General features: G+C 45.8%; 1 protein-coding gene across 4 annotated transcripts in view; it reads right to left on the reverse strand.

Annotated features, from left to right (window-relative positions):
• LOC135896175 (hyaluronan mediated motility receptor-like) overlaps nucleotides 1-27,560 on the reverse strand; it is an 83,894-nt gene that overhangs the window by 26,524 nt on the left and 29,810 nt on the right. For all 4 annotated transcript variants that reach the window (XM_065424546.1, XM_065424544.1, XM_065424545.1 and 1 more), the window contains one exon: nucleotides 4,219-6,445. In XM_065424546.1, coding sequence (XP_065280618.1) covers nucleotides 4,219-6,445 — 2,227 coding nt within the window. The remainder of the gene's footprint in view (nucleotides 1-4,218; nucleotides 6,446-27,560) is intronic.

Raw genomic sequence — 27,560 nt, forward strand, 5'->3', positions numbered from 1 at the left:
AGTGCATTCGGCAGACATTATCAGATCCTGACAGGAAGCTTAAAAAATGAAAAATTAAATTATTGGGTTTTACCTGCCCAAACCACTTTCGGATTATGAGGCACGCCGTAGTGGAGGACTCCGAAAACTTTGACCCCCTGGGATTTTTTAATGTGCACCTAAATCTAAGTACACCGGTGTTTTCACATTTTGCCTCCATCGAAATGCAGCCGCCGTGACCGGGATTCGATCCCACGACCATGTGCTCAGCAGCCCAACACCATAGCCACTAAGCAACCACGGCGGGTGACAGGAAGCTTACCATTGCCATTGAAAAGAAAGGTACAATCAGTGCTTTCTACCGGTGCTAACATACGGGGCAGAAACTTCGAGACTGACAAAAAAGCTGAAAAACAAGTTAAGGACCGTGCAAAGAGCGATTGAACGAAAAATATTAGGCGTAACGTTAGAGACAGGAAGAGAGCGGTGTGGATCAGAGAGCAAACGGGGATAGCCAATATCCTAATTGACATTATCAGAAAGAAATGGAGCTGGGCAGGGCATGTAACGTGTAGGTTAGATAACTGGTGGACCATTAGGGTTATAGAATGGATGCCAAGAGAAGGGAAGCGCAGTTGAGGACGGCTTAAGACTAGGTGGGGTGATGAAATTAATTTGCAGGTGATAGTTGAAATCGGTTCGTGCAGGACAAGGGTAATTGGAGATCGCACGGAGAGGCCTTCGTCCTGCAGTGGACATAAAATTAGGCTGATGATTATGATGTTCTTACTGTCATAAGCGAGTAGCAAAGGAAGGAAGTGGGCATATGCAGAGGAATATAGCCTTGAAACTAAGCTTTCTTTGCAAATCCTCCCATACTTACCCAACTATGACTGGGTGCTGCTGTCTTGGTGAAAAGTGTACACTTAAATATTGAATTAAGTGCCCAGTGGTGGGATCAAACCTCAATCCCCCAGCACAGGAGCCCGATGCTGTAATCATTAGGCCACAATCGCATGTGTACTTTTATTGTACCAATGCCTACTGGCTCTTTGAGATGATCCGCATGTGTCTCATTGCTTAGCACAGGTGTGCAAGAGCACATACATGTGCACAAGTTTCCTTTATGTCAAAGATGCAGGAATGAAATGGGCATACTTTTAGCATATGATGTACCGCTTTGGTTCATATAGATTCCAAGACGTGTGTTGGAGCTGCATCATTTGTAATATTCAGTTGTATTATATTAGAAAAACAGTTTTGGTGGAAGAAAGGCGGTTGAGGAAGCCAAGTGGTTAGCATGGTAGTCTACAGTATGATAGCAACATGCCCCCTTTACAAAAGGGAAATGTGAAAACTTGCTCACAGCGTAAACCAAATTGAAGCCACATACTTTTGTCCTACAATAAATTATTGTACATTGTGGTCTTCATAGCACTCAGTTTCTCGGTGCTTTTCCTAATTACAACAGACGTGTCATACTTGCCAAAAATGATTTGTCATTTCTATGAATGTAAGCGGCAAGTTCAAATATTTTAATCTCACGAGATAAGGCTGTAAATTTGGCAAAAATATTCTAAGAGGCAAGCTTCACCAGTACTCTAGCAGTATCTCCATGGACCAACAGAAGCCGCAAGCAATAAATGTATCATTTCCCTATATTAGTGATACCCACACTGAATGAATTCCATGCCTGTTTGTCGGGAGATTAGGAGCATGTAAGCAGGCACAGGTGTAAGCTGTCAGCGACAAAGGAATCTGGCGGTGTCTGATCAACTATTGTCAGAGAAATGAAGATCAGGAGGTGACAGCACTATAAATGAGACAAAACAATTGGTAGCAATCTGTGCATGAATGCATAAGCACAGAAATTTTGTTCACACTTGTGTACATTTTGTACCTAAGCTTAAAGGAAGATATGCAATAGGCATTCCTCAAAATCAAACACCAGATTAGACATAAGAGAGACCATGGCTAGTGCATGTGTACTCTTAGGCTGAGTGTTACATACAATTAGGCCAGCTCCAATTGCAGCATAATTATCTACAAGCTGTACGCACAAAATGAGTTAGTTCCCTAGCAATGACACTTTTCACCCAGATTTTGTTTCTGGCATGCATAACCAGTACAAGAGCAAGTTGCATGCTTCATCTCTTCATCAGGGCATGCCATGCCAATGCATTGAATCACAAGCTGAGAGTGCTAATGCAGTCTTGTATTACAACTGCCTAAAGCGATGGCCTTAGCCATTAAGCATATACAGTTACACTAAACATCAGAAGCCTCAAGCACATATGGCACTGATTTGATTATGCTTTCATAGCCAAAGTTGTAAGAGCCGATGTGTTCCATAGCTGACACAAGTTGTCTGACCTCTCAAAACAGAATTGTTCAGAGGACATAAAATTATCTGCATTGGTATAACGAACTTTCATTTAAGAATTTTAAGTTTCATGAACTTTTCAGCTGCAAAGATGACTGCAGTAAAACCTCGTTAATACATATCTTGCAGGGAAAGTGGATCAGGTATACACTTAGCGATGTACTAATAAGCCGAGAATGGCAGATGAGCGGCTATACATTAGTGGCCAAAAAACATTTGATTCTTACTAAAACACTCACGCATGCAAGATTTATTTGCGAGCAGGATACAAACAAAAAAATCCGATTTTCACTTGTCACCATAGCGGCCTTGCAGCGATGACGTTATCCCCAAGCTCAGTGAGGCCGAGAGCCAGTTTCTCCAACAGTCCCCACTTCTCTGTGATCACCCTCAGGACGGTCAATGCACTAGCTGCATCATATCCGGGAGGGCCATCATCCATGTCATCATCCATGATGACAACGTGGAAGTGCCTAGAAGCTATAGCAGCAGGAAACACTTCATGGCTACCATGTTTTGACATCACTATTGGCGGCTATTTCAGTCCGGGAAAGGTCCGTGCACCGCAATTTTGCTATCTATGATCTGCACGCACAGCATTTTTCCAATGCTGCCCTTGTACATGCCGAAAAATTAAGTAACTACTACGCGCTAATCGTTGGCATGCGTTAAGCGACTACGGCTTAAGCAGTCAGCCAACATAGGTTCAATGGCGGCAGGGCGGGGGGGATTCATTGCAACTATTTAACTGGAATTATTAAGCAGGTATGCATTCACGAGGTTTTACTAACTAGAGGGGTTCCACTGTATTTAATGGCTCAATTCAATACAGCAGCGATGAACTCAGACTTAAGATAAAGCAATATTTCAATGGTGGCTCTGACCTGGTGTGCAACACCAGTCATGTGCTGCCAGTGCTTGCAAAAGGAACCGCACAGATGGCATGCAAGCATACAATGCATATCTTCCATTTCATTAAATTTAGTACCTCTAGTGCATTTTATTCAAGCAAACATTAGGAGTACATGTAAGAACTAAGTTGTTCTGCTGAGATGCAAGTGAATGACAGCAACTCCAGCAACTGACATATTTTGAAAGCAACAGTGCTAATTTTATGTAAAAAGGTGTGCTGTGTGACCTTGTGTTTTATAGAACATCACATTAACCACAACCTCAAACTGCAGTACATAAAATGAAATTCATTATTGCCTGAAGGCACAGCACACCAAGAGGCACAATGAAAGAAAACAAAATATATTGCAGTTCAGACCAAAGCCAGCTGTTGAATAACAAATACAAATTTCAGCTCAACGAACATTGTGAACATTGTCTCCAATGTGTCATCCTCATCATTAAACTTTTTTTCAGGTCACATGTGGTGCATATTAATGTGGAACTTAAACTTAGCAAATCTTAATTATGATAGGTTTTCGAAGGTTTGCATATGGGTGAATGAGAAAATTTGCATCTTGCGTATATGTAGATAATTGCCCACCTCACTCTGGCTGTAAGTCCCAAAAGGGAACATTATTGACTAAGTTGTTCTGCTGAGATGAAAGTGAATGATGGCAACTCCAGCAACTGACATATTTTGAAAGCAACAGTGCTAATTTTATGTAAAAAGGGAACATTATTAACAAAGTTGTTCTGCCGAGATGCCATGTCAGCTCAGAAGTGTCAATTTTTCCACTACACTGCTTCATATTGTATGTCTTTGACTGAGCAGATTCGTTTTGGATGCTTAATTTTTAAATCTAGAGTATGTGTGCAACAACATGATTCATTCTTTCCTAGGTACAACTGAAGTGCAGCTAAGCAAATTACAAGCAAGGAGAGAGAAATAAAAGACAACTCACTCATCTTTGACTTGTGCTAGTTCTTCTGACAGCTGCTTCAATTGGTCACGCAGCTCCCTCCTCTGCCTGTCAAGTTCACTGCATACACATTTGTACTTGTCAGCACGGAGCACAGCAGCTTCGAGTTGCTGAGTGCAGTTGGTCAGTTCTTCATCTCGGCGACGATTTTCACAGGACAAAACTTCAGCCTTTTCCTTCCAACTATTAAGGTTGCGTGTGGCATCCGAGAGCTTAACTTCAATTCCGTTCCTGATATTCTGGCACGACTTAATACTTTCTTCAAGTTGTTTTCTTTCTTTCAGCAGTTCAGAAATATTGTTTTGTGCTACCCTGTTTGCATCCTCCAGAGCAGACATTTTCTTGGCAAATTCACTGTTCCTGCTACGAAGGCTGTCAACTTCAACAAGTGCTGAAGTGAGTCTTTCTTCCAAGCTTGTATTGAGGGTCAGTATATCCCCAAAGTCTTCAAGTTCCTTTAGCATGTCCTGCTTTAACTGCTCATGAATGGAAATTTCATGATGCAAAAGAGTCACTGAAGACTTAAGCTCAGCTTCCTCACAGTGTGCTTCATCAAGTTTAGATTGAAGATCTTCAATGCAGTCTGTTAAGAGCAAATGCTGATGTTCCCATTTGCTTTTTAAATCTTCAAGAATCTGAACATTTGCTTTGAGAACTTCATTTTGTTTCTCAATTTCCTCCATTTTCATGTTGAGAATCACTTTCTCCTCCTGATGTTGCACAACTTCCTGATGAAGCTTATGGAAGTTGCTTGCAAGATCTTCTAGGCTTCTCTCTACAGTTGTCTTCTCTATGTGCAGCTCTGCCAACCTCTTCTCCCCTTCCTCTTTTTCAAATTTCACTTGGGCAAGTTCATCATTCAGGGCAATAAGCTCTTGTTTGTAGTCAGCAAGTGACTGTGCTTTGTTTTGCAGCACTTCATTTTCAAGGACCAATTGTTCGATTTGTGTGCCCTTGGCAGTGTTTTCTTTTTTCTGGCATAAAAGCTCGTGATGAAGCTCAGTATGCTTGGCCTCAAGGTTTTCAATGCTTGTTTTCAGAGCAGAATTCTCTTTGCAAGTTTCAGCAACCTTCTCCTCAAATTCGTGCTTTTCTGCCTTCACACGGTCCAAGATTGCATTCAGCTCTTGCTTGCAATCAGTAAGTGACTGTGCTTTGTTTTTCAGCACTTCATTTTCAAGGACCAATTGTTCGATTTGTTTTCCCTTGGCAGTGTTTTCGTTTTCCTGGCATACAAGCTTGTGATGAAGCTCAGTATGCTTGGCCTCGAGGTTTTCAATGCATGCTTTCAGATAAGAATTCTTTTTGCAAGTTTCTGCCACCTTCTCCTCAAGTTCATGCTTCTCTGCCTTCACATGGTCCAAGATTGCATTCAGCTCTTGCTGGCAATCAGCAAGTGACTGGGCTTTGTTTTTCAGCACATCATTTTCAAGGACCAACTGTTCGACTTGTGTGCCCTTGGCAGTGTTTTCTCTTTCCTGGCATACAAGCTTGTGATAAAGCTCAGTATGCTTGGCCTCGAGGTTTTCAATGCTTGCTTTCAGAGAAGAATTCTCTTTGCAAGTTGCTGCCACCTTCTCCTCGAGTTCATGCTTTTCTGCCTTCACATCGTCCAAGATTGCGTTCAGCTCTTGCTTGCAATCAGCAAGCGACTGTGCTTTGTTTTTCAGCACTTCATTTTCAAGGACCAATTGTTCGATTTGTGTGCCCTTGGCAGTGTTTTCGTTTTCCTGGCATACAAGCTTGTGATGAAGCTCAGTATGTTTGGCCTCGAGGTTTTCAATGCTTGCTTTCAGAGAAGAATTTTCTTTGCAAGTTTCTGCCACCTTCTTCTTGAGTTCATGCTTTTCTGCCTTCACACGGTCCAAGATTGCATTCAGCTCTTGCTGGCAATCAGCAAATGACTGGGCTTTGTTTTTCAGCACTTCATTTTCACAAACAAATTGTTCTATTTCCGCTTGCTTGGCAGCACATTGCTTTTTGTGACAAAGTACTTGTTGGTGAAGCTCACTACACTTGGCCTCAATATCTTTTATTATTCCTCGCAGGGATGACTTTTCTGTGCAAATTTTTGCCACATTTTCCTCCATTTCTTCTTTTTCGGTTGTGATACTGGCCAGCATGTCCCTCAAAGCCTTAAGTTCTTCTTCAAGGAGAAAAATTTTGGCCTTGAAACTTGCATTTTCTTGGTCATACGCCTCCACGATATCTGTTTGGGAAGATATGTTGGTTAGGACAAAGTTTGCAAAAGATGTATAGCGAGAAATCAACCACTAGTAGAATTTTACAATATTTTTGTCCATTTTTGAACAACACTGATTGCATAGTAATATTACACTAAGGTAGAACATAGCAACAGAAAACATTACAAAAGCGGACAGCAAATTTATATACCAAAAGCAAGAAGTATCCAAGAGCTGAACAGGTTAAAATGGTACATCCTATGTAGAACTTACGCTGCGGCAATCTATGCAAGAAGTCCCATGCACACATAGTCAGGGTTTCAGACAGCAAAAATACATGCAAAGGCACCCTTGCAAAAAAACCAGGGCAGCTATCTTTGAATATGGAATTGCATGCTTCAGACTATTTGGACAACATCTAGTGCACCACTTGCAGTCCGCAATAAATGAACCCCAATAATATCTTTATCTCAGATTAGAGAATACACCGATTTATTGAGAACTTGTATCTAAATGTTACAAAAAAATGGAGTTTTAAGAGCCAAAACCCCGATCTGATTATGAGGTACGCCGTAATGCGAGACTCCAGAAATCTGGACTACCTGGGTGCACCTAAATCTAAGTACATGGGTGTCTTCGCATTTCAGCTCCATCAAAATGTGGCCGCCGTGGCTGGGATTTGATGCCGTGAACTCGTGCTTAGCAGCCAAACACCATAGCCACAAAGCAACCACAGCGAGTCTAAATGCTGCAAACTTGGCACTGTTACCAAGGTCTAGACTAGCTGTCTGATCGACAGACAATCCCATGGCAACACTGTTTTATGCCACACTGGGGCATAAGGTTCTTATCAAAGCCATTTGTGTTGCACATTTCAATGAGACTTGGCATGCAGAAAAAGGCAATATACAACTTAATACTGACTAAAAAAATTGCCTTATTTCTTGATGTCACTTCCTACAACAATTTTGCATTTCTACGTTAAAGGGACCCTGAAACAATTTTGACGATTTTCTACAAACGTACCGAGTCAGAGTAGGTCCTTCTGATCATTAATTGATGCATGTAAGTGCTCCGCGCAAAGCGTGCAATTTATTAAAAGGTTCTAAAAACGCACATCGCTGCTGATCGCAGCACACTGCTCGGTGGAATTTTAAGCCGCCCCTACCCATATGACGTAAATCACCCATACGACGTCTGTGGGGCAAGCTATCCCATTGGCTGACCAGGGCGCGTGATCGATAATTTTTCCAACATTACGGTAAACAAATTATGTTCGTAATAGTTGGAATGTTAGTTAATTTGTTTTTATAAAAAGAAAGTAACATAAAGAGTATGCACAAGAACAATTTTTCAGGACACTTAAGCACTTCCGGCACACAGCAAGTGTCGTCTGCTTGTGTTACAATGTGCTCCGTCTTTGACGAGAGCTCCGCCGTCAGTGTCGGTCTCAAGTCTTTTCGCGAGCATCATGATTCGACTTTGTTGTGTTGTGAACTGCAAACATAGCGACTGGCAATATGTCAAGCTGGGACATCGTGTCCCTCTGCAAGGCAGCAGATGAGTGAACTAGCTGCAGCGCATCAGACTGCCACTATCCGATCGGCGCCAGGATTTGCACGTTTGCGGACATAACTTTACACTGGAAGATTACTAATGCAATAGCGTTCCGCGAGTCTGGTGTTAGGGCAAACACAAGCACAAGGGAACAGGGCCTGGCCACTTGACTGTGTTGTTTAGCAGAAGCGCAAATGTGAGTGGTCTGCACACAGTGCAGCCACTTGGTGGCACAGAGCTCAACCATACACAGTAGCAGTAACGAAACGTATTCTTTGCTGCTGGTGTAAACTTTCCGCAGGAGCGTAATCGTCAAAACGTTTTTTTAAATGTTTAAAATGTTTTACACTTGGTTAGAGCAATATTAGCGCTTTGTTTGGCTGGTTAAGTTCTGTGCCAACAAGTGGCTGGACCGTGCAGACCGATCAGGCTGCTCACGTACGTCTACGCTAAAGTTCCTTCATCAGTTTGAGTTTATGCCTCCAGCCATCTGCCGAAACGCCCAGCTTGCCTGTGGTTACCGGAATACCAGACACGTTCGGCGCTTCGACAGAATGCTCGCAACACACGCTGCTTTGATAGCTGTTGCTTGGGGTCAACTGCCAAGCAAGCTGGTGGAAAGTTTGGAGAGACTGCGCGCTCACTCCTAGAGAACCGGAAGTTGACAACACGACGTACCATCATGATGTAGAGACAGTGAAGGCGGAGCTTAGCCCCGATCAATCAGCGAACAAGTTGAGGGCCAAATGCATGACTGTGGAGGAGGGTAACTTGTAATCGTCCATAGCTCTCTTAATATTGTAAAGAATGGCGAGTTGCGCAACAAGATTGCCACCTTGCCACCCGATTACGACAAGGGGTGCAAGACGCGCACCTCCCCCTCTCCGTCGCTGCAGCTGCGAGGCGTTCAAAGAAGCGACCTTTGCGCTGGAATCCGCCGCCTTCCTCCAGCCCCTTCGTCATTGTGACGGGACGAGTTCGGTGTGTGGACAATGATTCCACGCGGAGCTGATTTGACCCGCCTGGTCAAGCTGCCGCGGGAACGACTTATTTTTGCGCTTCTCACGGTTCTGCATGACGCAAAACAACGAGCGACCCTCGAGCGGCGTCGATATTTTCCGGAACGCCACCCCCTTCAACGCCGTCGCTTGGGCTTCGGAATGTGTGTGCCTTTGTGTCTGTAAACTGATCTTCAGAGCAGCTGCGTGTTGGTGATGTGAAAACGAACAGCCGCCGCGTCGTAGGACCGGCGGATCGAGTGTATAAAAACTGTGGTTGTGCGAATGTTGGACACACTTCTCTTGAGCAGTCATGTTAGACTGAGTCACTTCTCTCATGCAGTCATGTTGGACTGTTACTCTTTTTCTCAAGCAGTCATGTTAGACTGAGTTAATTTCTGTAAATAAACCCTTTTTCCTCGTTCTCGATGAGAAGCAGTTCTTCACTTCATCAACGATCTCAGCGTAAATAAGTTGGACGACGGCATGGGCCAGCTACCTTCGAATTCATGCCGTACTCCAATCTTGGCAAAGGACCACGGACGAAGGGATTGAGCCCCCAATCCTGACAACTGGCTGACAGCGGTGAGATGGACTTTGCGACATGGTGCTGTATCTGCGGTGAGTGCTTGGTTTTTGCTTTGACTCTCTAGGCTTCATTTTGTGGTTGTTCTGTTTAGAACAGTAGGGAAGCTAGATTGTTGTGTGTTAGCTAGGTTGTGTTTTACTAGCTAGATTTAGAGAGCAGAATCAAGGCAGTAAAGCAGCAGTCATGGAATTAAGGACACTGCTGAGAGACGAGTTGTTGATTGTTGGTGAGGAACTGGGCCTAGATGTACGTAAAGAAATGCTAAAATCAGAATTATTGCATATCATTTCCGAACAGGCCAGTGAGGAAGAAGTTCAACTGGGGTTTGAACTTCTGAAAAAGAGAGAAGAACGAGAGGGAAAAGAAAGAGAGGAACGCGATAAAGATCGCGAGTTAAGAAAAATGCAACTTGAACTTGAAAGCAAACGTTTGGAGTTGTCTCAAGGAAGTGAAGGCGCTCTAAGACGATCAAGTGAGGCAGAATCATACCGCATGGACAGGCTATTAAAGCCATTTGAGGTCGGGACCGACATAGGCTTGTTCCTAAGCAATTTTGAAAGGACTTGCGAGAAGATGAACTTCGGCCCGAGTACATGGCCACAGCGGTTGCTGTCTATGTTGCCGTGTGAGGCGGCGGAAGTAATCGCCAGACTGAGTGTGCAGGATGCATATGATTATGCAAAAGTTAAGGCTAGTCTCCTGAAGAAATACCGCCTTTCAGCCGAAGCTTTTCGGCAAAGGTTTAGGAGCACAGGCAAGAAAGATAGCGAGGGCTATCCGGAGTTTGCGTATAGCTTAAAGGCCAACCTAGTCGAGTGGCTTAAAAGCGCGGAAGCATACGACAGCAGAGACATGATCATTGAATGCATGTGTCTAGAGCAGTTTTACAAAACCATCCCCCAAGCTGTGAAACTGTGGGTGCAAGACAGAGGTAATGTAAACACTGTGGAAAGGGCGGCTGAATTAGCCGAAGAGTACGCAACCCGTAGAAAATTGAACGCCGAGGAGGGAAACTGGGACGGTCGAAATGGACCGCGGAAACCATTTCCGTTCAAAAAGGGTGCGCAAACTAGACGATCAGAGCCTGTAGACCTGGCGGAAAAGCCCGCAGAAAAGAGCGAGGAGAAACTTAACGGAGAAACCGCACAAAAAGAACAGAAAAGAAAATTCGAATCTGTTAGACCAATTCGCTGTTACAAATGCCACAAACTGGGACATATAGCTGTGAACTGCGAGAAGTCTAGCGTAGTTTTTTCCTACGTGGAGGAAAAAGATGAGAATATGGAACTTTTAAGTCCGTATCTCCACAACCTGCAAGTTAATGGAAAACCATGCCGAGTGCTAAGAGACAGTGCCGCCACGCTGGACATTGTCCATCCGTCTTACGTGATGGTAGGTGACTTCACCGGAGAAGTAGCGTGGATAAAACAGGTTGTAGAAGAACACAGCGTGTGTCTGCCCATGGCCAAAGTCAAAATCAGTGGACCATTCGGGGAGCTAGAGACTGAGGCTGCAGTTTCCAAATTTTTGTCACTGCAGTATCCCTACATCTTTTCGAATCGTTCGAATCAGTTACTGCGTGACAGAGGGCTCAAACTGGGAGAGGGCATAGTACAGGCATTGACCCGAGGCCAAGCTCGTAAGATCGCGGCGCTTTCGGCTGAAAATGCTCAAGCTCCTCCAGCTGAAGCAGAAAAGGGGATAGCTTCAATACCCGAATCCGAGCTAGGCCCGAGGGACAAAAGAACAGTTGAGGAGAGCCTGCCAGTTGACCTGCTCAATGAGAGCGTAGCACTAGAGTGTCAGAGTTCTAGCCTGCAGGAAGAGCAAGCAGACGCGCTCACAAGCGAGACAGGGTCGTTATTATCACCGGCCTCAAAGAACTTTGATCAACTCTTACGCGTGGATAGAGAGTCACTGGCAGCCGAGCAAAAGAATGATGAGAGCTTAGCTAAATTACGTGACACAGCTAAAGAAGGCATTGCTAGGCGCAACGTAACGATACATGAGAGAGGAGGATTGTTGTATCGGCATTACAGAGATCGAAAGGGTAAGATTTTAGATCAGTTAGTCATACCTACTAAGTATAGGGAGGACCTTTTGAGTCTTTGTCATGGAAATGGGTGGTCCGGCCACCTAGGCATAAACAAATCAAAGGAAAGATTGCTTATGGAATACTACTGGCCTGGCTGTTTCAAAGATGTAGAAAACTTTGTAAGATCATGCGACGCCTGCCAGCGTTCTGGTAAACCAGGAGAGACTTGGAAAGCTCCACTGAAGGTAGTGCCCTTAATAACAGAGCCTTTCAGACGGCTTGTAATAGACACGGTAGGGCCTCTTCCAAAAACCAAATCAGGCTACAGGTACTTGTTTACCATGCTGTGTCCGGCCACCAAGTTTCCAGAAGCAATCCCTTTGAAAGAGCTCAGCTCCACTGAAGTAGTAGACGCGCTTTTGACAGTGTTTGCACGAGTTGGGTTTCCAGCCGAAATTCAGGCAGATCAAGGGTCAGTATTCACGAGCGCACTGACTTCCACATTCTTGCAAAAGTGCGGGGTAAAGTTAATACACAGTTCTGTCTATCACCCTCAGTCAAACAGTGTAGAGAGGTGGCATTCGGTGCTTAAGCGAGTTTTGCGTGCGCTCTGTTACGAGCACAAGGAGGACTGGGAGAACTGTCTGCCGGCAACTTTGTTTGCTTTGCGAACGGTTCCACATGAAGCGACAGGGTTCTCACCAGCAGAACTAGTGTATGGGAGGACACTCCGTTCTCCACTGAGAATGTTAAGAGAGATGTGGGAGGAAAGAGGGGAGAGTCCAACCGTGGTTGAATACGTACTAAATTTACTGGAACGGCTAAGCGCGACCCAAGAACTAGTCGGAAAGAACATGGCACTAGCTCAAAAGAACGCCAAATTCTATTACGACAGGAATGCGAGGCTTCGTACGTTTAACGCCGGAGACCAGGTAATGATCCTCAAACCTTCAAGAAAGAACAAGCTTGAAGTTCACTGGGACGGGCCCGTTAAAGTGTTGCACAAACTTTCAGAAACTAACTATGCTTTGAGAATGCCCGGTCGCAGGAAGGAAGTGAGGATATATCACTGTAATTTGATGAAGCCGTATGTAGAGCGGAGCGGAGTCGTTAACTATACTGTCAAAGAGCCGGATGGCATCGGTACCAAGTTTAAGGAGGATAGGGCAACCTCCAACTCTGAAATCGGCCTAGAAGAAGTAGTAGAACACTCGGTAAGCTCGCATGCTCTAAGACCCGAGCAGCTAGATGAGCTAAAAGGGGTGTTAGGGGAATATCTCGACAGATTCAGCGATCGGCCGGGTAGAACCGAACTGATAACGCATGAAATTGAGCTGACCTCTACCGAACCAGTAAGATCAAAACCTTACAGGGTGTCTCCAAGACAGAGAGAGATTATGGAGGCAGAGATACAGCGCATACTAGAGTTGGGAGTTATTGAGCCCGCTGAGAGTGACTACACGTCACCGCTAATACTCGTAGAAACCCCTAACAAGGACCCTCGTCCGTGTGTTGACTACAGGAAGTTAAATGCGATCACTAGGGATCAGCTGTACCCGATACCCAACATTGAGGAACGAATTGAAAGAGTTAGCGCTGCTAAATACATTTCAACTATAGATCTCGTGCGGGGGTACTGGCAAGTTCCCCTTTCAGAAAGTGCCAGCCGCTATGCTGCATTCATCTCGCCTGTAGGCACTTTTCGCCCTCTCGCACTCAGTTTCGGGCTGAAGAACGCGCCGTTTAGCTTCTCTAAGTTAATGGATATTGTCCTAAAGGACTTGCAGGAGTTCGCCTTACCTTATCTTGATGATGTAGCCATTTTTTCGGACAGCTGGGAACAACACGTATCGCACCTCAAACAGGTGTTCTCACGGTTGAGGGAAGCCGGCTTAACGATGAAAGCGGAAAAGTGTAGGTTTGGTTGTTCGCAGGTTACTTATCTGGGCCATGTTGTTGGTCAGGGCATGAGACGGCCGGCTGAGCTGAAAATAGCTACGATTGGAGATTTTTCTCAGCCGCGCACGAAAACGGACGTTCGTTCATTTTTGGGACTTGTGGGGTACTATCAACGGTACATTCCGAATTACTCGCAATTGGCAAGTCCATTAACAGACGCCCTCCGAAAGGGAGCACCGAGTAACGTACACTGGGATAAGGACAAAGAGAACGCTTTTCAAAGTTTGAAAACGCTATTGGTTTCTCGCCCTGTGCTTCGCGCGCCAGACTACACAAAGGAATTCATAGTTCAATGCGACGCAAGCGACAGAGGTATGGGCGTGGTACTTAGTCAAGTCGGCGACGATAACGAGGAGCATCCTATCCTCTACGCCAGCCGTAAACTAAATGTAAGAGAGGAAGCCTACAGCACTTCAGAGAAGGAATGCGCTTGTTTGGTTTGGGCCGCCCAGAAGTTGTCGTGTTACTTGTACGGAGCGAAGTTCATCTTCGAGACCGACCACTGTCCTCTGACGTGGCTCAATCAAATGTCACACAAAAACGGCCGCTTGCTCCGATGGAGCCTCACTCTCCAAGAGTACAACTTCTCCGTTAGATATAAGAAGGGAAAGTTGCATAGCAATGCGGATGGTTTGAGCAGGCTAATTTGAATTCTGCGTTTGGGGGTCCCGCCTAAATTTTAGGGTTACTAGTGTTAATTTTATTAAGCGAAAAAGATCCCCTCTCATTCAGCAGATTTCCCTCCATTGATTGCTGAATTTGTCAGCAGGAATTTGCTTCAGAAATTGGCATAGTGAAATGCAGCATTTTTTTTGTTTCTGCACTTATGTTGTTTTTTTTGAAGCCTAGCGAGTCTAAAGTGAGAGCCAATGCACGTCATCTCGGCGCAGAGCCGTGTTGTGGGGTTCATTTTGCAGTTGCCTGTCCTTGTTGGATGTTTTGGGGCGGTGACATCAATGCACAAGTGGTCGCTGCGAGCCAAGACATCAATCCCCCCCTGACCAGCAGCCGTTCTCTTCCTGCCTAGCGGTTGTCAGCGCTAGACAGTCGAGACTTTTCGGGCCATGGAGGCGCTGTAAAGAATGGCGAGTTGCGCAACAAGATTGCCACCTTGCCACCCGATTACGACAAGGGGTGCAAGACGCGCACCTCCCCCTCTCCGTCGCTGCAGCTGCGAGGCGTTCAAAGAAGCGACCTTTGCGCTGGAATCCGCCGCCTTCCTCCAGCCCCTTCGTCATTGTGACGGGACGAGTTCGGTGTGTGGACAATGATTCCACGCGGAGCTGATTTGACCCGCCTGGTCAAGCTGCCGCGGGAACGACTTATTTTTGCGCTTCTCACGGTTCTGCATGACGCAAAACAACGAGCGACCCTCGAGCGGCGTCGATATTTTCCGGAACGCCACCCCCTTCAACGCCGTCGCTTGGGCTTCGGAATGTGTGTGCCTTTGTGTCTGTAAACTGATCTTCAGAGCAGCTGCGTGTTGGTGATGTGAAAACGAACAGCCGCCGCGTCGTAGGACCGGTGGATCGAGTGTATAAAAACTGTGGTTGTGCGAATGTTGGACACACTTCTCTTGAGCAGTCATGTTAGACTGAGTCACTTCTCTCATGCAGTCATGTTGGACTGTTACTCTTTTTCTCAAGCAGTCATGTTAGACTGAGTTAATTTCTGTAAATAAACCCTTTTTCCTCGTTCTCGATGAGAAGCAGTTCTTCACTTCATCAACGATCTCAGCGTAAATAAGTTGGACGACGGCATGGGCCAGCTACCTTCGAATTCATGCCGTACTCCAATCTTGGCAAAGGACCACGGACGAAGGGATTGAGCCCCCAATCCTGACAATATGAGATGTTTCAGACAAATTGTGGTGCGAATGATTAACTCTAGTTGTACCCTACGCATCTACAAAATTTGTCTGAACCATTTCAGGGGGCCTTTAAGTACAAACATGGCTGCTTTATTGTGTAAATAAGTGCGCTAGAAAATTCACAATACATGTATTGTTATTGTAGGCTACTGCCCCAAGAACAGTGCCATAAATTTACCCAACGTTGGTAGCTAGCGGCAGCTGAGAACCTACACTGTCGCGCGACAGGAGTGACATGGTCCCTTGTCGCCCAAAACGCGGCAACAATGCGATCAAGCTGTGCTCCACACATCGCCTCTTTTTCACCTCGATTCGACTTGCATTACTTAGCACAGCCTCTTTGGGGCACCTTCAACTCTCCGAATTTCGTTATAATTGTGTTAAGTGCGAGTGGAGTCAGTTCCCCCGTAGCAAACACTGCTGCTCTCGTTTTGTATAGCTGAACTAGTCTGCTGAACACACCTGAACCATTCTATAGAACAAGGCGTGACACTTGGCAATCCCAGTGTTCTTTAGGCAAAGTGTTTATGCTTTCTTGAAGGATAAATGCTTGCCAACACAAACTGAGGAACTTCCTGGAGAAGAGTATTTGTGTAGCAGATATGATGAGATAGCTCACATTTGTGAAATTTGAATAATGAATACCTTGTGGTGTTCAACATGAACGCATGTGGATATTGTAAGAGTTGGAGTCGGGCACGTAATAAGAGGCAGCTGGCCCATGCCGTCGTCTGACTGATCCATGCTAAGGACATGGTTGAAGGGAGGAATTGGTTCTCATCGAGAACAAGGATTTATTTACAATATCTACATGAAGGATGGAGAACATTACATTTCATGAGTCTAGCATCCCTTCGTCTAATTTGAGTGTTCAACATCATCGAAGGACCTGCCTTTGAGGGCAAGGATTTACACATTCACTTCTGCAGTTTTGTTTCACTGAACACACCGAGCTGAGAGGGTCCTCGTAGAAAGGGGTTGTCGCGCTTGACTCAAGCTACCGCATTTTGATTCCGGAGCCGACTCCGCAGTTAACAGCCATGTATGCCAAACGACCGTGACGATTACCGGAGTCTGTGGGAAAGTGCCGTTAAACACCATTTTCCAGGAATTCTCTTGCTATAGTTAGACCGTGAAGGCGACAGTAAACTAACTAACACTACGCGGTCTGCCAAATCTGGCTAGCCTTGCTAATGCCGTTGAGCTGTCTGAAGAAGGCACATTGTTGGCTTCACTAAGTGAGAGGTCACAGCGGGCTGGAAGAGGTTCGAAGGTCACTACCTCCACAGGCCAATCGTAACAATATATAAAGGTGGCATCGTAACAATATATAAAGGTGGCAAGCACTGCAAATGACAACTCCCTCAGCCCGAGCCGAGTACGAGTCTGAGTGCATCAACATACTGTATACACTCGTGTAAGGGCTGCACTTGTCTAGAATCTCAGTTGGGTGTGGCCCTTACATGAATCAGGCCGATGATGGCCTGCTAAAGGTTCATCCTGTTTCTGCAACTGTAGCAGAGGGTAAGAGGCACAAATGACATGTTATAAGCATTTTTATTTTATTTTGCTGGTCCAAACAGTGCTCCCTTGCTCAAACAGTGGCATTGGCAGAAAAGCAGCTATCGTCACCTAGTGGCAACAGAACTAAGTTGCTTTCTAGCGGGATGTTTTCAATTCTCCAAGAAAATTTTGCCCTACAATGTGGGGCTGCGGCCCTCACACAAGGGCAGCCCTTAGGTGAGTATACACAGTAAATGTTCTACTAAATGTAGTTTTGAAATACCAACTGCACATAAGATTTTTACCGTGATCGCACCAATTTCTAAAGGTTCCTTCTGTTCATGCGAACAAGTGGAGTGTACTAGACTATGGTCGAGTGGGCCGAAGGGCGCTCTCTCCCTGAGGCGCTGCGTGTGGAAAAATTTTGAGAGGGCACTGCGAGTGAACTGGATTTGGGTGGAGACGCGCTTCGTGGCATTATTCAACGTAATTTCACTGCGGGCCCCAAGACAGATTGCACGCATACGCTCTTATAATAGTGCTTCATTTCCACTGGAAACTTATACTGACACCTTTTTGCTACGTATCCAACATGAAGTCTTCAATGTTGCTCTCGTTGTGAAGTGCGTCGTCTGCTAGCGAGTGCATGTTCGTTGGGCGGATGCTCGCGGATGTCCAGTTTTTTCGCAGAAAGTCTCTGCAGTAAGATTTTTTATTGTTTTACTTGCATTGGTGCACCCACGAATTTTGTCAGCTGGTACCAATTGTAGTTTTAGCAAGGTGAACTATTGTTTCTAACATTGTTTTCTAAATGTAACAATTTTTTCCACAGAGGCCGCCGATCTGCAACATGAAGCTACGTAAGAAAATGTTATTGATATCGGGTCATTTGACATGCGCTTCTTGTCGGTGAAATATTGATCAGGGACAACGATCAAAGATAATATTATAGTGAAATAAGCCAGGTTCACTAACTACATGGCGTGAAGAGATGCAGATGTCCAATGCACTTCTAGGTAAATCTAAGCGTACATAAACATATATATCCACAACTTATGTGCAACAGAAAAATTATCAAATATTCTAAATGCACTGATTGAAAAAGTTAACTACCGAACGAAATAAACGTGTTTCTTTTAAAATCTGCACCAGTGCCAGGTGAACCAATCGACTTTCCGAGAAAAGGAATCAAGGTAATTATTGGACGTTAATAAGATCATCAGTGTTAGGGAAAAGACACTGTCTATGTACTCAGACTGAATCAGGGAGACCGGGAAGTCTTTACCAAAGTAACCTCCGTGACGTGTCTGGCGATCTGCTTCAGCGTGCCAGCAGGCAAAATGAGGTAGAAACAGTCTAATCGAATGGTATTTGCATTCAGATCGTGTTCGACTTCAGAATTCACTGTTCAAAATTACTTAATAGCTATTTGCATTCAAATGTAACGAATAACAGCACTTTTGAAGTCTCGAAGGTGAGGAGCCAATGCAAGTGAGGGCTCTTATCCCGAATGATTGTGCTGCTGGAGAGTCGTGGCTGTTGCGCAGAGGCACACCAGGTCCTTAAAGAATTATTGCCCAGGTGCTAATCAGTTCTGCTGAACAAGTTCCTAGCTGTCATTTAATATAAACAGCCTGTTTTCAGACAGCCTGTAAATCTGCAAACTTGATTGAGGCAAGGAAATCATTTTTTTTGACAGTCACCATGTCTGCAAAACTGCAACCCATTAAAACTGGGCACCCAATGTGGTAACACACTTATCTTCAACAAACACAGCAGATCTACAAATATCTATGTGTATGTGAGGCATGCCGTTCCTTTAAATGCTTCATTATTGTCCTTATGATAGTGCACCGGATAACTGAAAGCAGCCATTTATAATACAGAAGCTGCTTAGTTGAGCGGACGTACAGTCGGGAACTGCATTACATTTGCGTATGAAACATAAGATAAGCGTAACATGTTTATCTCAGAAATCGGACTCGAGAATAATTTCTTCCGTTTACACTCCTAGAAAAAAAGTCGAAAGGCGCACCTACCTTCTTTTAATTTTTATTTTTAGAAATTCAAGAGTTTTACATCTGGGGATATGATTATGAGGCACCCTGTTCAATTCTCCCCACCTGGGGTTCTTAAACGTGCACCTAAACAGAAGTACACGAGTGTTTTTCCCATTTCGTCCCCATCGAATTACGCGACATGGCTTGAATCTGTGAGCTCGAGCTCAGCAGCACAACGCCAAATACACTATGTAGCCACTAATTGAACTACCGAGCCAAGCAGCCAAGCAGCCAGCATCCAAGCTGTTAAGGGCTACTTTACCCACTATTATGTTAGCGTGGAGAAAAAAAATCCCAAAGATAGTGCAATGCCGGGCCGCCCCATGGCGGAGGTGCAGTTTGCCATCAAAAGGCCAACATATAAACACCTTCGCTGGTCATCCTTCACAGACTGGAAGGGCACCTAGTTTTGTTAAGCATGGACTGGACAAAAAATTTAACACGCTTACGGGCCAAGAATAAGCATATATAGACCGTTTTTTCATGGGCACCACCATATTGCCCCGCAGTGGCGCCATCTATGGGCAGTCGGCAAGCTGGCTTGGGCGAGCGCTCCATTTTGCATGGCAGGTATACACTCGGCAGTAGTTTCTGGCATTTGTTTTCGCGCTCGTGTGGTCTATTTAGTATGACGTGGAGTCTCCAATGCGGAAAACGGTTCTGTGAGACGTACTGAAGTGGTTTAAGTCAGCATGGCCAGACTTCCTGCTGGCGTTGAGAAAGACGGAGCGCACGTCACGATGTGTGCCTGCATGTTTGAGTCTACAATCAGCCTCAGAGATCAATTGTGCATTTCTGAAAGTTCTATTCACTAATGCGACCTTATTGCCGTATTATCCTCTAGTTCTAAGCTGCGGTTTAGGAGCAATGAAACATACGCGACGATCGTAACAGCGTGGGTACCGTTCTGCCACGATAGTCCTGAGCTGTGCTGTCACACTTTGACAAGTTCAAACTGATAGCTGCAGATTACATTGTGTGATTACTTGGTTCTGTGGATGAGGTTTCCACGCATGAATAACACAGTTTTGGTTAGTGATAACAGCATACCTTGCAGTGTGAACTATACTTGTCCAGCAAAGCGACCGTTTACGAACTGTGCGAGCATCCTAAGCAGTGGTAGGTGCTGGATGACAGATATCTTTGTTCTATATAGCGCATTGTACAAGCATGCAGGATCAACGTTTAGAGATCTATAGACGTTGCGTGAATACCTTCTTCCGCAAGCGGGATAACCGAAAGTGGATGTGGAGGAGCCCGAATGACGAGACTAGAAATGAAATAGAATTCATACTCTGCGCTAACCCTGGCATCATACAAGATGTGGACGTGCTCGGCAAGGTGCACTGCAGTGACCATAGAAGGGTAAGAACTCGAATTAGCCTAAACATGAGGAGGGAACGGAAGAAACTGGTACATAAGAAGCCAATCAATGAGTTACCGGTATGGGGAAAACTAGAGGAATTCTGGATCAAGCTACAGAACAGGTGTTCGGCTTTAACTCAGGAAGAGGACATTAGTGTTGAAGCAGTGAACGACAATCTTATCGTCATCACTAAGGAGTGCGCAATAGAAGTCGGTGGTAACTCCGTTAGACAGGATACCAGTAAGCTATCGCAGGAGACGAAAGATCTGATCAAGAAACGCCAATGTATGAAAGCCAATTACCCTACAGCTAGAATATAACTGGCAGAACTTTCGAAGTTAACAAGCGTAAGACAGCTGACATAAGGAACTATAATATGGATAGAATTGAACATGCTCTCAGGAATGGAGGAAGCCTAAAAGCAGTGAAGAAGAAACTAGGAATTGGCAAGAATCAGATGTATGCGTTAGGAGGCAAAGCTGGCAATTTCATTACTAATATGGATGAGATAGTTTAAGTGGCTGAGGTGTTCTATAGAGATTTATACAGCACCAGTGGCACCCACGATGATAATGGAAGAGAGAATAGTCTAGAGGAATTCGAAATCCCACAGGTAACGCCGGAAGAAGTAAAGAAAGCTTTGGGAGCTATGCAAAGGGGAAAGGCAGCTGGGGAGGATCAGGTAACAGCAGATTTGTTGAAGGATGGTGGGCAGATTGTTCTTGAAAAACTGGCCACCCTGAATACACAATGCCTCAAAACCTCGAGCGCACCGGAATCTTGGAAGAAGGCCAACATAATCCTTAGCCGTTAGAAAGGGGACACCATAGACTTGAATAATTATAGACCGATCAGCTTACTGTCCGTTGCCTACAAAGTATTTACTAAGGTAATCGCAAATAGAATCAGGAACACCTTAGACTTCTGTCAACCAAAGGACCAGGCAGGATTTCGCAAATGCTACTCAACAATAGACCATACTCACACTATCAGCCAGGTGATAGAGAAATGTGCGGAATATAACCAACCCCTATATATAGCTTTCATTGATTACGAGAAAGCTTTTGATTCAGCGGAAACTTCAGCAGTCATGGAGGCATTACGGAATCAGGCTGTAGATGAGCCATATGTAAAGATACTGAAAGATATCTATAGCGGCTCCACAGCCACTGTAGTCCTCCATAAAGAAAGCAACAAAATCGCAATGAAGAAAGACGTCAGACAGGTAGATACGATTTCTGCAATGCTAGTCACAGCGTGTTTACAGGAGTTATTCAGAGACCTGGATTGGGAAGAATTGGGGATAAGAGTTAATGGAGAATACCTTACTAACTTGCGATTCCCTGATGATATTGCCTTGCTTAGTAACTCAGGGGAATAATTGCAATGCATGCTCACTGACCTGGAGAGGCAAAGCAGAATAGTGGGTCTAAAAATTAATCTGCAGAAAACTAAAGTAATGTTTAACAGTCTCGGAAGAGAACAGCAGTTTACGATAGGTAGCGAGGCACTGCAAGTGGTAAGGGAATACATCTACTTAGGGCAGGTAGTGACCGCGGATCCGGATCATGAGACAAATAATCAAGAATCAGAATAGGCTGGGGTGCGTTTGGCAGGCATTCTCAGATCATGAACAGCAGGTTGCCATTATCCCTCAAGAGAAAAGTGTAAAACAGCTGCGTCTTACCAGTACTCACGTACGGGGCAGAAATCTGAAGGCTTACAAAAAGGGTTCTACTTAAATTGAGGACGACGCAACGAGCTATAGAAAGAAGAATGATTGGTGTAACGTTAAGGGATAAGAAAATAGCAGATTGGGTGAGGGAACAAACGCGAGTTCATGACATCTTAGTTGAAATACAGAAAAAGAAATGGGCATGGGTAGGACATGTAATGAGGAGAGAAAATAACCGATGGTCATTAAGGGTTACGGACAGGATTCTAAGGGAAGAGAAGCGTAGCAGGGGGCGGAAGAAAGTTAGGTGGGCGGATGAGATTAAGAAGTCTGCAGGGACAACATGGCCACAGTTACCACATGACTGGGGTAGTTGGATAAGTATGGGAGAGGCCTTTGCCCTGCAGTAGGTGTAACCAGACTGATGATGATGATGAGTTGTTGTGCGGCGTGACTATGCGAGGTCGTACTGTGGCGGCAGGCCCATTTTTCTTTTTTTTTTTCTCAAGAAAGAGGATGATAACCAAATTTTTTTTTTCGGTTGTGTTCGTTCCATTCTGTACGACGCACTGATGTACGTATCACGAAAATTTTGTCCGTAAAAATAGCCATAAATTATTTTATACGATCCATCTCATATGGCTTTCCAGGCCAAAAAGGCAATGCCGAAGCACATAGCTTATATATGCATCCTGCTCGTTCACCAACCGCAGTGATCGCTGTGTTGCGCAGCGCCATCGGCTTCATGCAGGAGGCTAGCACAGGAATATTGCTATTTCAAGCCTACTGGAGTTGAAATGCATCAGAAGGATGCCGTTGTATCACAAATGTTTGATAGCGCCTGCCGCTTAGATGTTTCATGGTTGCCTTAGGTTTGCCACACACGAGCATGCGCTCTGTGATGTTTTATACTTTAGTCCCTACGCCAGGCGATCACATAGTGAGCCGATTTAGCATTTCATACTGGTAATACAGAGACGCCAGTTCTCTTTGTTGAATTAAAACCGATATAGCTAAAATACTAGTTCACAACACACACACACCGGGCCTGATACTGCGTGTCAGATGTTTGCGCCCCCAAGAGATGTTTCCGCCTGCTGTAGTTACCGATGCACTGAAAAGCTTCCCTGACGACTTTAAATGAACTGAGATTGCGTAAATTTCACTAAGTATGATCTAAAACATCTCGAAAGTGTTCCGCAACACGCAACAGCAATACTCTGAAGCCGTGCCGAGCCGGATCGCACAAGCCAGAGAGGAGGAAAGGCTCATCGCGCACCCTTTCCTTCTCGCCCTAGGTCTATAATAGCTACCTGAAACTTTTCTACGGCCAAGTGCCAACCGCAATAAAAGAACCCGTGCCAATTACGCCGCATTCTGTTATGCGAGGAAGACTGAGACATGAATGGAATGCTGTACTGCAGTTTCTTTTTTTCGATAAGAATACTTCCCATCAATCTGAGTACAAGGCGCCGGATGGGGCCGATAAGTTTGTTTGTTTGAAGCGGCAACAGGAAGTTTACATAAGTTTTTTCTATCTGTGTTTCGCAAGGCCTACTGATGGAAAACTATAGGCGCAAAAATTTGTTAACCAGTTAATTTGTTAAAACGTTGTTTCATGCACTGAAGCACCCACGTAAATGGAACGCCAATGCATTGCTCCGCAAAGTTCAGAAATTTGTGTGTGTGTGTGAGTGTGTGTGTGTGCGTGTGTGTGTGTGCGTGTGTGTGTTTGAATGTGTGTGTGAGTGTGCGCGCGCGCTTTAAGATGACGATCCCTTTGATGTCTCCACATTTCTCTCCTGCAGCTGCATTTGGGACGCTGCTTACGTTTAGTACCTACCAACATGTCGCAAGTCGAGTCAGCAGCGTTCAAATGCCAGCTACCTTGCACCTCCACCACTTGAGAAGCAACAGTTTAACCGACGCTTTTATTCCCCAAAGCACTACCTAGCATGCTGAAGATTAAACGCGATGGTGATGGTTATGTACATAATGTAGATGCTTACTATATATATAGATAGAGAGAGAGAGAATACAGAATAGGATTTCTAATCCATAAGGACATAGCGGGCAACATTGACGAGTTCTACAGCATCAATGGGAGGGTAGCAGTCATCGTAATAAAGCTAGATATTGCCACCTAGTGTTTTGAGCCAGCAAACGGTCAGCATTGCGTGCTCAGCAAAAACGGCGAAGAAGACGACGAAGTCAAAGATATCGTGCCAGCTGGAGAACTGTCCCTTTGTGTCTGGCATTTTTCGTGTCTGGCTGCTGTTAATGTTGCTTACTCTTGCCTTGGCGCACGACTAACTGGTGGAGGTGCTGGGTAATCTAATGTATGCACCAAACCCCTCCGAGCAGCAGGAGCTCCAGCCCCGTACCGGTGGTTACACCTGTACACCACGCCAGCAGAAGGATCCGTGGACAAGCCCCTGAGTTTGGATTCCTCCCAGAGAAAATGGCATCTCCGACCACCCCAACCGCTATAGAAGGCACAACGCCGATTCATTGTACGCTACTCAATCCGCAAACGCCGAATCCCTTCCAAGGCGCCACACATGAAGATGTTGAAGATTGGCTCGTGCACTATGAATGTGTTGCCGTGTTCAACAAGTGGGAGGGCGCTGACTAACTGAAAAACGTACATTTTAACCTTAACAATGGCGCACGTGTTTGGTATGAGAACCGTGCAAATGGCGTCACTTCATGGGCAGAATTAAGACACCGGATTCTTGAGACGTATGCAAGCCCTGATCGCCGCGAGCGACCTGAGCGCGGTCTTCAATCCCGTATACAAATGCCGAACGAAGGTGTCGCAATGTATGTCGAGGACATGACGCGTCTCTTTCGACGAGCCCAGCATGTCGAAAGGAAAGAAGGGGCGGTACCTGATGTGCGGAGTGAAAGAGCAGCTGTTCGGCGGTCTCATGCGCAGTCCTCCCAAGACTGTCAGAATTTCTGAGGCTGTCACCATGGAACAGATTCTTCGGCAGCAGGCACCATCATACGAACGCCAAGTGAACGCTGCCTCACCTATGGACTTCTTCGGAGCTCTTGGGGGCCACGTCGATTTCTTTCAAGAGCTCATTCGTTCCGTAGTCTGTGAAGAACTCCAGAAACTGTCAGTACCCTGAGAGCCAACGCTCAACTCCTTGTCCAACATTCTCCGTGACGAAGTCTTGCATGTGCTAAGAGAGCCGCCTTTCAACACAGAAGCTCGACCGCTAAGAACTAACAGCCCCATATGTCACATGTCATATTCGCAAGCTTTCAGGCAACCTGCCCCACCTTCCTCCCCGCTTTGCACCGCGTGCCCGACCATGCTACAGCCTGTCCAAGTGGCCTCGTATTACCAGGACCACCAACAGGCCCCAAGGAAATCAGACGTGTGACGGGCACCTGATCGCCGTCCCCTTTGCTTTCACTGTGGCAAAGCTGGGCATGTCTACCGACAGTGCTCCTATCGAGAGCTCGGAGTACACGGATTCTCAGCACACTCGCCGCAACCTAGGTTCGGCCAGCGTCGTCCTGAAATTGAATAAGTTGCCCAGCAGCGCGGATCCCTGTGAGCTCAACACCAGTCACGCTCCCCTTCACCGTAGCGGTTTTCTCCAACTCGCCGTACGTATTCAAGCATAGTGCAGGGTCGGTTGTCCAGCCCGCGCCGGGAAAACTAACCACAGCCGCCTTCCGGGGCATGGCCGCTCAGTCTGGACGTGCTCAAGGACCCCTATAGACGTGGACCGACGTTACATTGACGACAGTAGCTGCTGATTACGGAAGAAGAATTTCCTTGGACATTCCTATACTACTCGGCGGTCGTGAATTGACTGCTTCAGTGGACACTGGAGCGGATTATTCTATAATCAGCAAACAACTGTCCACCCTTCTGAAGAAAGTGACGACACCTTGGAATCAAATGCCAGTTCGTACAGCTGGCGGGCACATGGTCACACCACTCAGGACGTGCACGGCACGAATACAGATTCGTGGCTTTACATTTGTTGCCAGCTTGAGCATTCTCCCTCAGTGTTCTCGAGACCTAAACATCGGCATGGACTTTCTAAAGGAGCACAGAGCTATCATCGACGTTCGTCAGTGCCTCGTCACTGTCTCGACAAAGAGTGCCGCAGCGACAACCTACACCATCCACCCTCGAGCATCTCTTCTTGTCACCGATGACGCTGTCACGTTACCACTGCGTGCAAGTGTCGTGGTTCAAGTGGCATGTGACAGACTCTTACATGGTGAAGCGGTCGCAGAAAGCAATCGCTCTCTCCTGCTTTCTCAAGGTGTTTGCATAGCAAGAAGCCTTATTGATCTCCATGATGGCCACTGTGAGATTCTTGTCACAAACTTCAGCTACGAACACCGGCACCTTTTCCCTGGTAGTGTAATTGCCTACGCCGACCCGATCGGCGATGTCACCGACCCCCTTATTCAGAAATGCATCTTAATTTGAAGCCCATGCTTGACTTGATTCAAAAGACGCCTGTCGCCAACGCACAAAATGAAACACAATGAGCATCTTCTGTGCGCTCGCATCACGCATCATTTATATCAAGTCAAGCATGAGCTTCAAGTTAAGTTGCATTTCTACATACGGAGGTGAGTGTTTTATTTCCGAGGCAATCGGCACTTCTGAAACACCTCTACGCAACGTCACCATTAGTCCAACGCTTCCTGACGAGAACAAACAACCCCTGCACCAACTGTTGCTCAAGTTCCACTCTTGCTTTGCACGGTCGAAGATACCTCAAACATCGCTTACGAAACATCGTATTATCACCCATGACGACGCGCCCCCCATACAGCAACTGCCTTATCGTGTTTCCCCGACCGAACGACATGCGATTCAAACGCAGGTGAAGGAAATGCGTCAAGACAGCGTTATACAGCCTTCATGCAGTCCCTGGTCATCGCCAGTCATTCTTGTTAAAAAGAAAGATTGCACACTTCGGTTTTGTGTTGACTACCTGAAGCTAAACAACGTCACAGAAAAAGACATGTACCCCTTGCCTCGTGTCGAGAATTCCCTGGACAGGCTGAGGTGCACGAAGTATTTCTCCTCTATCTGAAAAGTGGCTAATGGTAAATTGAAGTAGAGGAGTGGGACCGCGAGAAAACTGCTTTGGTGACTCCGGACAGCCTTTACGAATTAGGAGCACTCCCTTTCGGCCTCTGTTCCGCTATGGCCACATTCCAGCGAATTATGAATACCGTTCTCGCTGACCTTAAATGGGAAAGCTGCCTCGTCTATCTCGATGATGTCGTCTTTTCGGAAACATTTGACAAGCACCTTCGACGCCTTTGGTATCTACTCGAAGCCATTCGATCGGCTGACCTTACACTTGTGGGGATGCGTGACTCTCACGCGTCCCCCGATATGTTTTCCCACGTAGCTCCCACCTCCTGTAATCCAGCTTCGCCGCATGGCCTGGTGCCCACGGCAGTCGGTGTGGTTGAAGCGCATTGCGAGAGATGGCGCGAGTGTGGCTCTGGTAATGCCCCCTAACAGCAGGGTTA

Source organism: Dermacentor albipictus, chromosome 1, assembly GCF_038994185.2.
Source record: "Dermacentor albipictus isolate Rhodes 1998 colony chromosome 1, USDA_Dalb.pri_finalv2, whole genome shotgun sequence".
NCBI lineage: Eukaryota > Metazoa > Arthropoda > Arachnida > Ixodida > Ixodidae > Dermacentor > Dermacentor albipictus.